The sequence below is a fragment of the Convolutriloba macropyga genome, chromosome 4 (genome assembly GCF_964194025.1).
Source record: "Convolutriloba macropyga chromosome 4, txConMacr16.3, whole genome shotgun sequence".
In the NCBI taxonomy this organism is placed as follows: Eukaryota; Metazoa; Xenacoelomorpha; order Acoela; family Convolutidae; genus Convolutriloba; species Convolutriloba macropyga.
The window spans coordinates 7,108,258-7,124,174 of NC_134471.1; the positions used below are offsets into that span (position 1 = coordinate 7,108,258).

General features: G+C 35.8%; 1 protein-coding gene across 1 annotated transcript in view; it reads left to right on the plus strand.

Annotated features, from left to right (window-relative positions):
* LOC142337440 (zinc finger SWIM domain-containing protein 8-like) overlaps positions 1-15,917 on the plus strand; it is a 97,569-nt gene that overhangs the window by 46,113 nt on the left and 35,539 nt on the right. Inside the window, exons 14-17 of the mRNA XM_075386666.1 lie at positions 5,955-6,281; positions 9,082-9,202; positions 11,198-11,523; positions 14,828-14,987. Coding sequence (XP_075242781.1) covers positions 5,955-6,281; positions 9,082-9,202; positions 11,198-11,523; positions 14,828-14,987 — 934 coding nt within the window. The remainder of the gene's footprint in view (positions 1-5,954; positions 6,282-9,081; positions 9,203-11,197; positions 11,524-14,827; positions 14,988-15,917) is intronic.

The following is a 15,917-nucleotide window of genomic DNA, read 5'->3' on the forward strand; positions in this document are numbered from 1 at the left end:
ATCCCTATCTTGGTTATGGGAATCAACGGCGGCTATTTTACGGCAATCTGTCCGGTTTGTTTGGACTTCTCTAAATTTTTCTATAATCCAAAGGGTTAAGAGTTTATTAATAGCCCCGAAGCTCTAGCGGCTATTCTTGGAAACATCGCGGTTTTTTTGTTCGTCGTCTCCAGCGATGATTCTTACGACCATAGACCTTTCCGCTTTCAGTGACTTCAACTGCTTTGCAGTTAAAATTTGTGTGGGCGAACTCATTTGTTCTGCTTTTAGGTCAATTGCGTGACATGCGTCACTCAAAAAAAATGACTTCTGAACTAACTTAATGAACTTTAAAGATTATGGACATTTACTACTTAAAGATAGATAGCGTGGATCTAAGTAGTGCCAAAGAATTATGCCCTAATTCCTGAGTATTAGAGTTTTGAGTTTTTGATTTCGGATATTAATTTCGAAAAAGCTATTTTAGGTCTTTTGGCTTATAGAGTGTTTGTGTCTCATAAAATTGACCGTACGAATCTAACCCAAAAAAGTCGAGTCGTCTATTAAAGGTCTGGTGGTCAATTTGTCTTTCTTATTTCTTTAGTTGTTTCAATTATATGGAAGGCCACAAGCGTCTATCATGGCTATTTTCCGGCAATCTGCGGGCTACGTTTGGTCCTCTGTCTTTTTAATTGCTCTTGAACGAAGTTCATAGCAATTATTGTAAACGTGTGTCTTTTTTTGTGCAAATCTTTCGCTTGACAATTTTGCGCTTTTCTTCTAGAAAATTCTTTGACTTCTCAAGTGACTTTTTCACGCTTTCGTTCATCATTTTGAGTGATCTCTAGTGCTCCGAAGTTGCTATTATAAAATCGGTTGCAGCAGAGCAAAATAAAGTAACTCGTAGCGCAGTGGTTAGTGTGGGTGGCCATGGATCGAGAGGTCAGTGGTTGGAATACCGGTGGGGTCAAAGTTTTTTGCACCCATAAAGAAGAATTGATCGAGACTAAAGAACATGAGTAAATTGCCTCGCCTGTCGTTCAAGAGCGATTCTTCCGACATTTGTCGGTTTGTTTTGTAAGATGTTTTCACACATTTTTCCATGACTTTGTGCTTTTGAAACGGGGTAAATAAGTAAAGCTCGGCTGACATTCTTTTTGCGGAGGAACTTTCATAGGGGAACTCAGCTAGTTTTTGCAGACTTTTAGGTGCTTAACATGCTGAATCTGCTCTAAGGCCTGCACTCAAGGTGAAAAGTTTTTGCTGTTCTTCAGCCCTGAATGCAGCAATTTTCCTTTTGAGAATTTTCTTTAATTTTTATTTATTTGGTTATTTCAAAGGTACCTTTTTTATATGGCTGTCATGCTATAAAAAATTGCCTTTTATGATATTTTTGTTGTTTATGTCAACTTTAACACCAGAGTCAAATCATTTTTCAAGTATTCTGAATTTTTCGTTTCGTGAGTTTTCCGGCCCCAGGGGCCAGGGAACATCCTCTAGGGTTTTATAATAGATTGCTGCATAGGTAGTATTGGGCAATGGGATGATTCTCAGTATTTTAATATTACGATTTTTTGCAATTGCTTGATAAAGAATTGGAATTTTTTCAAATTTTGTAAAATATTTATCATTCTCCGAGTTTGTTGATCTCTATGGGCTATGGATTTTTTTTGGCTTTCTGGTTGGGTTACTGGATAGTTTCTGGGGACAATGAAATAGTTCTGAAGATATTGGTATAACGAATTTTAGCAACATTTCAATGAGATCTGCAATTATTTTCGAATATTTTGAAAACTTGTCCTTTTCTGAGTTTATCGATCTTTAAAGGCCAATGAAACTTTTTTTAGATCCTAAAGATAAGTTACTGAACAGGTTCGAGAATTTTAAAAATTGGATTTCAACATTTCAATTGCAAAAATTAAACTTTCAATAATTTTTTAAGTGATTACTCTTTCGATTTTCTCGAGTTTTTCTATCTTTTGTGGCCAATAAACCACTTTCAAGGCTTGTGCGTCGGTTAATGAGCATTTTGAATGGAACAATATTGGCCATCAGCATAAACGCTGCAAGAGTTTTAGCAATGATTACTTTTTGTTTAGTTTAATTGATTTTTTCAGTTTCTCAACTTTTGAAACTTTGTCTTTTTGGCTGGCATTGTTCAATTGATTTGCTTGTCAGATACAGTAGTTCTTAGTTTTTCAATCAATTCTTTGCATTGTTATTCAGGACTTTTCCTGTTATGTTTTTTTCGTCATGATACGACCATATGACGTCACAATGACTTCAATTCTGCTTTGTTTCGTTCATGCGATTTCAACTGAATTGCGCGCGTGACGCCATTTTACACTAAAAGTGGAGTGAATTTTTTTTTCATTCGCGTGATTAAGTTTTTGATCACACGTGACGTAGCTAACTCTCAAAATTGTCTTCTCACTCTTAAATTGACTTTCTTTACTTTAATTCAATGAGATAAGGTCAAGTGAGTGCGTGTCACTCTAATTGAGAGGGCAGCTAATAGAAGCAGCAATAATTTAAACAGATTCTTAATCAAAATGTAAATCTCAGTATTTATTTAAAAGAACCTTAGTATTTGGTCTGTTTCTTTTACTATCTCTTTGAGACTGGAGATCTACGAAGTTATTGCGGCTATTTTCTGGCAATTTCTCAGCTATGTCTGAGTCTTTTGTACAAAAAGTTATACTATAGTTAAGAACTACAGGTCTGTACTAGGGAGCAGTCGCTTTTGATGATGATCTGTCAACATTTTTTGATTTACGCGATGTCAATCCAATGTAGTTTAGTGAATTTTTGCACGCTGGAGTATTAAAGAGAGCAAAAAAGGGAGTAGTTTGAGGAGTGAAAAATTTTGATTGATTTTAAAGTGGAGCTCGAAAAGAAGATTTTTGGTTGTCAAGATAATTGCCACGTGCGGCGATTTTAACTGTTCTCTCTTGTTTTTTTTGCTCGCGAAATCTAGTGAAATGTGCATGTTTTTGCATCTTTTTCAATCCCTCAATGCTCGCACCCCAGCACTACCCCCATCTACATTCCTCCACCTCTCGTCAAGCTGTCCCAACTCCAACCACCCCTTCTCCCTCCCCCAGTGACTTGACCCCCATTTCTGCTGCCTAATGATAGTATACCGGAGCCCCATCTGCCTAATACTGAAGCCAACAGCTCCACGGTAGTTAGGAATACGTTAGTCGGCTATGTTTAATAGCCACAAGGCAATTGCTGGGGCTATTGTTAACCTTCTCTGGGTTTTTGTTTATTTCGTCGTCAAGATTTTTGTTACAACCATATGACATCACAATCACTTCAAATCTGGTTTTGATCATTCGTTTATTCAATTTCAACAGAGATCATTTTTCACCTTTTTAGGGGAGAGTTTTTGTTTATCGGCGTGATTGTTATTGGTCACACGTTACTTACCTCTCTCAAAATGGTTCCTCTCTCAATTTGACTTTACTTCAAGGAGATAAGGTCAATTGAGTTTGTCTCACTCTAATCTACGGTTATTTAGTTATTTAACAGCTAATAGAATCAGCAATTAGTTAAACAGATTCTTAATCAGAATATAACGTCTCAGCATTTAATGAAAATAAGTTCCTTTTTGTTCAATTTCTTTTACTATAGTAGACTGCAGATCCACGAAGCTACTATGGCTACTTTCTGGCAATCTGTTGGCTATGTTTGAATTTTGGTATTCTTCTTCTTATTGTCTTGTCACATGGTCTATATAATGATGGTCGTCATACAATTTCTTGTGAGCTTTCAAAACGGGATAAACAGGTGAAGCTCAGCGGGCATCAAGTTCCATTAGAGGCCCATAGTGCAGCTGCTGGGAAGGCCTTAATTGAAAGTTAAACTGTCATTTTTATTCTGTTTTTATTCTTAAACATGCTTGTCAAAGTTGATAAAGGTCTCTTGCAAGACATAATTACTTTTTTGACCATTTTGTGAGTTTTATGATTTGATAGTTCAAATATAATCACGAAAAATGATACTAATTTTTGCAATGTATTTCAAGTTTTTCAAAGATTTTTTGGTTTTTCCAACCACAGGGGAGCCAACATTGTAATGTCACGAATTTTAACAATTTTTCGATAAAACTTTTAAAATTTTAATTTTCGTTTTTTTTTAGTTTTTGGCTCCCAGGGGACAGGGAAACTCCTGAAAGGTGTGATAATAGGCTACTGCATAGTCGCTAAGGGCAATGGATTGGTTTCAACGTTCTAATATCACGAATTTTAGCAATTTTTCAATGAAACTTAAAAAAAGTTTCGAATTTCTGTGTAATTTTTTTTCAGTTATCGGCCCCCAGGGGACAGGGAAACTCCTCTAGGGTGTGATAATAGGCTACTGCATAGTCGCTAAGGGCAATGGATTGGTTTCGACTTTCTAATATCACGAATTTTAGCAATTTTTCAATGAAACTTAAAAAAAGTTTCGAATTTCTGTGTAATTTTTTTTCAGTTATCGGCCCCCAGGGGACAGGGAACCTCCTCTAGGGTGTGATAATAGGCTACTGCATAGTCGCTAAGGGCAATGGATTGGTTTCAACTTTCTAATATCACGAATTTTCTGATAAAATTCGAATTTTCAAATTTGCGATGAAGCTTTTTTTAGGTGTGACAAGTGAATTACCGGACCGATTTGAGAGGCAAAAAATGTTTTTGTAAATATTAATATAGCGAAATTTAGAAATTTTCAATAAATTTTGAAATTATCAATTATTAGGTATTTAAATATATCTCGAGTTTTCTTTTCTTTTTTGACCAATGATATCCTTTTAGGCTTGTGCGTCGGTTAATGGGTATATTTAATTTCGTCAAATTTGACCTTCAAGGTAAAAACTTCGAGAGCTTTAGCAATGACTAAATTTTTGTTTACTTTTTTGATTAGTTTAGTTTCTCAACTTTTGAGACTGGTGATTCTTTTGGCTGGCATTGTTTAATTGATGTGCTTGTCAGACACAGTAGTTTTAACGTTTTTATTCAATTCTTCGAATTGTTATCCAGAACTTGTCCTGCTATGTTTTTTTTTGAAATTCGCTTTGTCTATTTTTTGTTTTACGTAATCACCACGTCACGCTTGGCTCCTGATTTACCTCACTCTGTTTCAACTGAATGGGATTTAGAATTCGTTCAACACATTTACGTGATTTTGTTCTATGTCGAAAAGCGAAGAAATCAATAGAAACTGGATAAAACAAAGCCCTGGCGCTGAGGCGCATTGTTTGAAAAGGTTGCATTAAGTTATTCAAGTCCCTTTTGGTTTACTGCTAAACTGTTCTAGTATTGCACTTATAGTCCACCATTTTAGAGGATGAACTCACCCACCATATTGAGTGAATCTAACGAAACTGCGGATCAAATTAGAACACTTTTTGACACTTGAGGCTATCTTGAGGTTTCCAATAATTCCTGTTTTATTCTGTGGATACGTAGCCACTAATATTGTTTTTTAAAGTTTTGTAATTATTCGAGGCGTTCCTTGTTCTTTGTGTTACTTTGTCCCGTAGTGGTATTATTTGCAGAGTCCACATGCTTTTTTAGTTTGAACTGTGTACAGGTATCTATATCTTTTTTCGTGTTTGACTCGCTTTTTTAAAAAATTGTAATAATTTTTGACCTCATCTGTTGTCGCTTTCGTTACCGTGTCCATATTGATTGATAAGAAAGATGGAGCATGCATGTGGCTAGTGTTCTGATAAGTTCGACGCCATAAGTTCTCTGAACAAAAAGGTGTTTATTTTTAGATTTTAATTGAGTCAAATTTTAGCTGTTTTATTGTTATTTCATATTTCAGTGATATGCCATTTGAGCGGTGACTCCAATTTCGGAAATGTATAAATTTCAAAATAATGCTGATTATTTGGGTCTTGTTTGGTTATAATTTTGATCATATGTGTTCTCAGTACAGACAAAACGTCATGAAAATATTAATTTAATTTGCGGTGATTGGCTGTTTAGAATCGTCCAAGCTGGGGATTTGATGCCTTCCAGACCATTCACTTCAATAACGACACCACAACAACACAAGCCTCTGCCTCTGCAGTTAATATGTCGGGTGGTGATAATAACCAATCGTTTGGTAGTGCGAGCACCGCCACGGCGGCTTTGTCTTCAACTCAAACGGATAACGCCAGTAGCAACGATGCATCCAGAAACAATAATGCTGGTCAAGATGTCGGCAGCCACACCTTCGCCTTCTCAAATCCTCTTAGTTCAACATTCTCGACTGGGTTCCCAGGATCGTCGGCTGGGAATAACCTAACATCCTTATCGTCGAATAGAAAGGTAGACTTCATAGCTATTAATTGCTCTAACAAAGTTGTGAGCCTGCTCGTCTTTTGCGTTTTTTTGCGTAATCAGTTTTTTTGTCTCATCCATGGTGACTTTTTGTGACTTTTTGATAGCCGCTGTCAGCCTCTCAACGGCTATTATTTATGCGCTCTTATTTATAGCTGCGAAGATGTAAGCTGAGCGGAGCTATATTGCGGTGCTCTTAGTTTTTACAATTCAAAGAATTTGAATTGTATTGGGGCGCTGTCTTTTTTTAAAGATCTGTTCACACATTTTCATGATTTTTGAAGTCAAATTGGAGTAGTGATTTTGGTCACGCCGAAACAGGAAATGGAGCGAAAAAGCAAGTGGTTTTGCGGCGTGAATTTTTTTCGCTCTAATTTTAAAGTAGAGTGAGAAAACGGTGTTTGAACAAAAATTCGGTTTCTCGGTAGTGGTTTTTTGTTCACATGCGGCAATTTCACTCTGATTTTTACTGTTTTTTTTTCGATTTTTCGAATCGGATTTTTTTCTAAATGGTTTTCCCAATCCATTCACAGCCATTCTAGGCCTAGTTTTTTGTTTGAATTAAATTTTCATTTCTAGCTAGTGGTTTTTTGTGTTCACATGCTGCATTTTGACATTGATTTTCTGTTTTTTTTTCCTATTTTTTATCTGATTTTTTTAAAAATTATTTTCTCAATTAATTCATAGTCCATTCTAGGTCTAGTTTTTTTCTGTTTAGTCAATGAAACTTCTTTGAATTGTACGTCAGGACTTGTCCTGCTATGTTTTTTGTTTCGTCGTCTGACGCTTTTTTCGTTTTACATTTGTTCACAAAGCAAAGCTGAAAAAGTCAAATTTTCTGAATGACTTCTTCCTCTCACTAACGGCATTTGCGCGCGTGACGTCAGTTCTCACTCGCTTTAGCAAAAGTTTTTAGGTTATTTACGTGATTAGATTTTGATCATACGCGACTTACCTCACTCAATAGAATGACTTTTGCACTTTAAAACTTAAGTTTAATTTGAATTAGTTTAAGGTCAAAGGAACTCCTATGTGCAGTAAAGGTCCCTAATAAGAGGCTTCTGCGGAATTAATTTTAACAAGCTTTATTAGTTTATCGCTGAATGTTTTTTTACCTAGTTTTTGAGTGGCGTCGAGTTTTTTCAATTTAGATCTGTATCTGTTTCTATCTCTATTATATGGCACGCAGGTCTATTCTTTCACAGCTATTCCGGCAATCTGCCGGCTATGTTTACAATTCAAAGAATTTGATTTGGGGCGCTGTCTTTTTATTACGACTCGATGAGGAGCATTGGAGAAGTCCCTTTTTTAATCAGTTTTTGTTCATACCACTGTTTTGGAGAGAGCGAGAAGTTGATGTGTGAAAAAAAAATTCTGTAAGGGAGCAAAATTTTTTGTTCACGTGCGGCTTTTTAAATAGCGATTTTTATCTTTTTTTGTTTTACCTTTAAGTGGGATTTGAAAAAAGCCTATTACTTAAGGAGTTTTTAGATACCAAGTGAATACTGTTTCGTTGGTATAAAGCTTTTTTGGTGCGAAATATGAGAAATAATAGAGAAGTTTTAAATTATTTTAATATTTTGCAGTTTTTTTCCTACAATCTTAGATAAGTTTCTTACTCCCTTTTGACCCCCGAATTGTTTTCTGAATATTTTTAATAGCCGCTGTGAGCCTCTCAACGGATACTCTTTGGGTGATCTCCTCTTTTAGAATTTGCTTTACCTTTTGATCACGTTTAATTGCTCTCAAAAGAAATTTGTAGCAATTATATTAGTCCTGTTGGTCTTTCTAAATGCGATTTTTCGCGTGACTGATTTTGTCGTATGACCCTTTTAACTTTCATTCTCGAAAACGAGATAAACAGCTAGCGCCCGGAGGGCATTAAGTTTCGAACACCTTGTACAAGTTATTTGACGGGATAGTGATTTTTAAGCAGAGACGGTTCTTTGAGCCGTTTCCGAAAATTCTTTGACTTTTGTCAGGCCTGCTGTTTTTTAATTCGGTTTTTTTTTCAATCACGTTTTCATTTTTAATTAAGTCGCGATTTTCACGTTTGACTCATGACTTACCTCACTCATTGTTTCAACTGAACGTATTTTATTTTTTTTCACGCACTGAATTACGCAATGTGGTGAATACGGTCAATGTCCAAAAAATGGGTAAACCGATAAAGCCCTGTCCTTAAGTCATAGTTCATTAAGTTATGAAAATTCATTAGAGCGATTGTTAGCTGACATTAGTTTTAAGCTTAATAGCTTTTAATTGAATTAAGTGTTTTTAGAATCTAACTTAAACTGCACACCAAAAACTTTGAAAAAAATTCTGTCAATTTCTAGTTTTTTCTTTTTCAATTCCGATCTAGGTCAAGCGCGTCCACGGCGGCTATTTGCCAGCAGTTGACCGGCTATCACGTTTCACGCTTGACGCTTTCACGCTTGCCTTCTGAATTTTGTGTTGAATTTTTCTCATTCTGATTTTGAGTCACAAAATTTATTGGCTGCAGTTTACTACTGGAAGTCAAATCTGAAGTACGTCTCAATAAATTTCATTTTAAATCTTAGTAGTGGTCTATACTTAGCTGCGGTGCCAGATTAAAAAAGGTACAATTACCCCCAGCATGTTGAGAGCAATTACCAACGTTAGCCGACTATGTTTTAAGAATGTTAACGTTCAAATGATCGTTTCTTTCCCGGAGAGCAGGTTATCTCGATGGCCTTTGAAATACAGAACAAATTTAATTTCAGACGACGGTCGTTTATATTTTTTTTATCTTGTTTTTCGTGATTAGGTCCACAGCAATCTTCACATGGCGGCGTTTGAGATTGGGCTGCACGCATTGTGTGTTCTGAACTGCGTGTCCTCCAACTGGCTGTCCAGAACCTACTCCACGTACGAGTCCTGGATTCAAAGTTGGTTCATTTACAATGCTATCGAATGTTGAGAAACATGAATACATTTGAAAAACCTGAAGCAATGGATGACTGGGTTTTCCTTGCTTGTAACCGAAACATGCAATCAATTTCAAATTAATTGCTTTCGAACGAAATTTGAAGCAATTATTGTAGACATATGTCTTTTTTGTGCAATAATTTCGGTATTTCAAGGCATCTGTAGCCGAGTGGATGATGCTCCAGTCTGTTCCGTCGGAGGTGGGGGATTAGATTACTCTTCGTTGTTCGAAATATTTTTTGCTACCTTAAAAATTTTGTAGGCTAAAAATTTTTAAATTGAATTGCCCCGCCTGTAGGTCGAGAGCAATTGCGCGACGTTAGTCCGTTTATGTTCATTGGGATTTCAGATAGACGTGTCGATTTACTCTTCAAACTTTATTGTTGTTATCGCAATATTTTCAAGATGTTGTGCTCACCGATTTTGGCTTCCTTCAAATTCTCTCAATTGTACTCCTTCTCTCTTCAAATAGCCGACAAAGCAGAATGATCGAAATTGGATTTATCGTGGCTTTAATAACATCGAATTTTTTTACTAGCATTTTTACCGAAGTTTGTAGCAATTATATTAGTCCTGTTGGTCTTTTTTAATAGCCGCACAGCGATAGCTGGGGCTATTATTGGCCTTCTCTTGGTTTTTTACAATTCAAAGAATTTGAATTGTATTGGGGCGCTGTCTTTTTTTTTAAGATCTGTTCACACATTTTCATGATTTTTGAAGTCAAATTGGAGTAGTGATTTTGGTCACGTTGAAACAGGAAATGGAGCGAAAAAGCGAGTGGTTTTGCGGCGTGAAATTTTTTCGCTCTAAATTTCAAGTAGAGTGAGAAAACGGGGTTTGAACAAAATTTTGCGAGAAAGCAAAATTTTGTTCAAACGCCGTTTTCTCACTCTACTTGAAATTTAGAGCGAAAAAATTTCACGCCGCAAAACCACTCGCTTTTTCGCTCCAATAGGACTAATATAATTGCTACAAACTTCGGTAAAAATGCTAGTAAAAAATTTCGATGTTATTAAAGCCACGATAAATCCAATTTCGATCATTCTGGTTTTTTGTTCACATGCGGCAATTTCACTTTGATTTTTACAGTTTTTTCAATTTTTTGGATTGGATTTTTTCTAAATGGTTTTCCTAATCCATTCATAGTCCGTTCTTTGTCTAGTTTTCTGTTTAGTCAATGAAAATTTTTTGAATTGTACGTCAGTACTTGTCCTGCTATGTTTTTTTATTTCGTCATGATTTTTGTTACGACCATAGCCACTTTTTGTTCATTCGTTCATGCAATTTCAACTGAATTGCATGTGTGACGTCATTTTTCGCTCTTAGTGGAGCGAGTTTTTTTGTTCATGCGCGTGATTAACTTTTTGGTCACACTTGACTTACTTCACTCTCAAAAATGACTTCCTCAATTTGAAACTGACTTTTATTTACTTTAATTCAAAGAGATAAGGTCAAATGGGTGTGTGTCACTCTAAATGAAGGTTATTTGAGATCAGCTAATCGAGGCAGCAATAACTTATACAAATTTTTAATCGAAATATAACAGATCAGCCTTCAATGGAAAGACGAATTTTTTTGGTCTGTCTTTTTTACTGTTTTTTTTAGACTGACGATCTACGAATCTATTGCGGCTATTTTCTGGCAATCTGCCAGCTATGTTTATGCAATTTTTCGTTTGACCGATTTTCCGTCTGACCCATTTGACTTTTCGTCCTCAATAACGGGATAAACAGGTAGCGCCCATCGGCATTAAGTTTTCTTAGAGCCTTTCAGCTCACTAGTCTCAAAGTATGTGATTCGCAGAAACTGTTTTGGATACTTATACTTATGGAGTGAAGGGCGGTTCTTAGGGGTTGACCCCCACCACCCCCACCCCCCCCCCCCCCCCCCCCCACCGGATATTTATCGGATATATCAATGATTAAGTTTGATGTACGCTAATTTGGTTGTTTCAGCGCAAACGCTTGAGATTGGAAGCCCGGCCTTAAGCATGCTAAAAGAACGCTGGGTCGGAATTCTCACACCATCGGAGGCTTCCGGAATAGCACAGAAAGCCGGAAAAGTGTACGAATCGACTGTTCGAAATGCTGGAGCCGAACTGGCACTTTCGGTTCTGAGTCATGCTAACAGTCTGAACGCGAATGAGGTTTTGAACTGTCTGGAACAGTGCAGCGAGCAGGGCAATGAGCTTTTGGAGAAAGCGTGCAAGTGTATTGAAGGAGTTCATGAGGTGGCATCTCCTGTATCTGGTTCTACACTCGCACCTCAAATCTTGTTCAAGGTTGGAAGAAAAGATTATGAATTGAAGAGCGAAATTTCTTAATCCAGAGTTATCATTCGGTACAGTTGTTATGTTAAATACAAACAAATTCAGAATTAAAAACCACGGTTTCAAAGTACTTGTGATCCGAGAACTTAACACTTATAATGATGTTTAGAGTTTAGCCAACGTTACTACATAAACAATTTCGAAATGTCACTGCGATCATTAATGATGTGATACTGCAGAACGATGAAGCCTGCGATTAAACCAATTCAACTTTCGATATTCTTAAATTTATAGCTAAAATCTTATTAATAGCCGCCCTCATCTTCTCAGCCGGCTATTATAGCGCTCCTATTTTTTACAATTCAAAGAATTTGAATTGTATTGGTGCGCTGTTTTTTTTTAAGATGTGTTCACACATTTCTCAATGACTTTGATCTTTCAAAACGGGATAAACAGGTAAAGACCAGCGGGCATTAAGTTTCATTAGAGGCCCAAAGTGGGCTTTAGTAGTCCTTCAAGTGCTTGTAGTGGTGCAGCTGCTGGGATGGCCTTAATTTAAGGTTAAAAGGTCATTTTTAGGAGTTTTGAGGCTCAAAATGGTGCAATTTTTCATGTTTTTTAAATAGCCGCACAGCGATAGCTGGGGCTATTATTGGCCTTCTCTTGGTTTTTTTATTTCTTTGTCATGATTTTTGTTACGACCATATGACGTCACAGCCACTTTTTGTTCATTCGTTCATGCAATTTCAACTGAATTGCATGTGTGACGTCACTTTTCGCTCTTAGTGGATTGAGTTTTTTTGTTCATGCGCGTGATTAAATTTTTGGTCACACTTGACTTACCTCACTCTCAAAAATGACTTCCTCACTTTGAAATTGACTTTTATTTACTTTAATTCAAAGAGATAAGGTCAAATGTGTGTGTGTCACTCTAAATGAAGGTTATTTGAGGTCAGCTAATAGAGGCAGCAATAACTGATACAGATTTTTAATCAAAATATAACAGATCAGCCTTCAATGAAAAGACGAATTTTTTTGGTCTGTCTTTTTTACTGTTTTTTTTAGACTGCCGATCTACGAATCTATTGCGGCTATTTTCTGGCAATCTGCCAGCTATGTTGTTATTTTTTTTTAGTTTTTTTTGTTTCATTAGTCTTTGGTTGAAGTTTTTAAAAATTGATGAAGTCCTTTTGTGAGACAAAATTGCTTGTTATGACCATTCTATGAGCTATATCTATTGGTACTACAAACACAAACACACAAAATGATACTAATTTTTGCAATTTTTTCAGGTTTTTTGAAAATTTTTGTCGTTTTTTGAGTTTTTTTAGACCTAGGTGTAAAGAAACCTCCTCTAGAGTTTGATAAAGGACTTGATGATAGATTACTGCATAGTTTCTAGTGGTAAAGGTATGATTTTCAACTTTCTGCTATCGTGAATTTTAGCTTTTTTTGACAAAACTTGCAATTTTTTCATATTTTGACATTTATTGTCATTTGAGTCCCAGGGGCCAGAAAACCTCATCAGGGAGTGGATGATATGTTACTTAAAAAATTTTGGTTGACATGGGATAGGTTTCAACTTTATTCAACGATATCACAAATTTTAGCAATTTTTTTTGACAAATTTCGCATCTTTTCAGGTTTTTGAAAATTCTCATCATTTTTTCAGTTTTTCCAGCTTCAGGGACCAGGCAATCTTTGAGGTTTGTTAATAAGGCACTCTATCGTTTCTAGTAACAATGGAATGGTTTTTAACTTTTTAATGTCTCGAATTTTTTTGCATTTTTTTGATAAAGTCTGCAATTTTTTTAAGGTTTCCTAAAGTTTTTTTTTTCAGTTTTTGATATTCGTTCATTCTCAAGTGCAAGAAAACCTGTTCAACGTTCTGATGAAAAGCTACTGCATGGTTTTTTGTTTCCATGGTTTTTTGTTTTGAACAGTTTAACTTTTCGACTATTACAAGTTTTTTGATAGAATTTGCAATTTTTTTTCAAATTGTATTTTATTTTGTTTGTCTTGCCTCAGTAGCCAGGTAACCTCATCCAGGGTTTATTAGTATGTTACTAAATAGTTTCTAGGGGACAATTGAATGGCTTTCAACATTTTAAAAGATCGAATTTCTGTTTTTTGAAGTTTGAAATTTTTTCTTAAAAATTCTTGCCTATCAATCTATGAGCCAATGAGTTTTGTAAAGCTTAGAATTGGGTTACTGGATGACCTCTAGAGATACAAAAATGATTCAGAAGATATTTATATCACGATTTTCAGAAACATTTCCTTATAATTTGCAATTGTTTCTTTCTTAAATTTTTTTGATCTTTTTCGAGTTAATCGGTCTTCATGGGCCAATGAATATTTTTCAGGTCTTGCAGATAAAATACTGGACCGATTTCCAAAACAAAAATTTGTTTTTGAACATGTTTTGAAAGAGGTATTTTTATTGGGAAAAAATTTTGCCTTAGGTTTAAAAGCTTCAAGAGTTTTTGGGAATGAGTTTAATTTTGTTCAGTTTTGATTCTTTTAGTTTCTCAATTTTTATAGATTATTTTTGTGTTCTGGCTGGAACTGTTCAATTGATCTGGTGGTCAGGTAGAGTACGTTTGAGTTTTTCATTCAATTCTTTGAATTGTATTTCAGGACTTGTCCTGCTATGTTTTTTTTACCTCGTCGAATAAAAAAATGTTTCGCTTTACCTCATTTTGCCGCTTTTTCAACATTTTGCGTGATATCTTTTTGACTTCTCTAGGCTAGTTTCTCTCTTCTCTCATTCTGCTAATAGTGATTTTGAACATCAGTTGCTCAGCAAAGCAATTCAAAATGAACAGAGTCAGTATAAAAAATTGAAGTCAGAAGTAGAAACGGGATAAACCCATAAAGCCCAATTTTAGATGCCCACTATTTGAACGTCGTTCCTATAAGTCTTAGTTACCATCTCTAATGCTTATTGGTATTGATATTAGCCCCTGTAGCCTCTCTCTAAGAAACAGAAGTACGTTATCAACTACGAAATGCCATCAAAATAAATCGGACTTAAAAAATGTGTTTGTAAAAAAATCTTTTTTCAATATCTTCTGTTCTTTCAATCCCAATCATGCTTATTGGAATCAACGGCGGCTATTTTCCGGCAATCTGCCGGGTATGTTTGTTGGTTAAGTTTAAAAATTGATGAATTATCGCAGACAGCGTCCAAAAATTAAGTTATGTCGAATGTTTTGAGGCTATCCTGATTTTGATCTCAACGGGAGAAGTCCTCTGATTAAATTCTGAAACTATAACTTTTGGTTATTTTCTGATAGATTGCATTTGTGAACAGGTTGCCAAGTATTACAAGAAGTTGCACGACCATTTAGCGGGTCAAACAGCGAATACAGACCAGGTGAACCAACACACGAATCAGCAACAGAGGCACCATCACAGACGGACAAATAACGCCAACTCCGCAGCTCCTCAGCAAACGCTATCCGCCACCCTAGGTATGCTCACCATAGATTAGATTTAATCGCGAGCAGTTTTGGCTATGAGATCGTTAACAAGTACAGTACCATGTTTTAATAACTGCGAAGCTGTAAGCGGACGTGGCTACTATATTGCGGTACTCTTTGTTTTTGTGTCATCGTCTGATGCTCGGTTTTGTTCCACATTTGTTCACATAACAGGTAAAAAGCCTTTGTTATTCATTTTCACTCTCTAGAAAGAGTTTTTTGGTCATTCGTGCAATAAGAGTTGGATCATACCTGATTTATTTTACTCAACAAGCTCTTTTCTGCTCTTTTAAACGTAAGGCCTAATTAAATAAGTTAGAGTCAAAGAAGTTTGTTTGTGCAATGAACGTTGCATATAAGGCTTGTGTACAATTTTGTAAACGTCATCGATACTTCATCAACTCATCTCAGCATTAATTGATCTCATACAAACTTTTTAATCGCTCTCGAACGAAGTTTGAAGCAATTATTGTAAAAGTGCTTTTATTTTTTATGCAAAATTTTGGATTGACTTTTTTGCACTTCTGTTCTAGAGCATTAATCACTTTCGACCTTTTTATGCTTGGTTTTAAAATTTTAATGTGATCTCGATTGATCTTATTCCGAAATAAAGTTTGTTGCTAAAATAAAAGCGATTGAGTATCAAAACCACTATAGCTTACTGGTTAAGATGTCAGAGAGCAGTCCTGGAGTTCGCGGGTTCGAATCCGTAAGTGGCCGGATTTATTTGCGCTTATAAAAAAATTTCTAAGCTGCTCCCCTCCCCCCGCCTGTCTTTCGAGAGCAAATTATCCGACTTAGTTTGTTTATGTTAATCTACAATATTAGTCATGTGGTCTTTTTAATGCGATTTTTCGTCTGACTTTCTTGACTTTTTATCCTTAAAAACGGAATAAACAGGTAATTCCCCGAGGAGCTCGA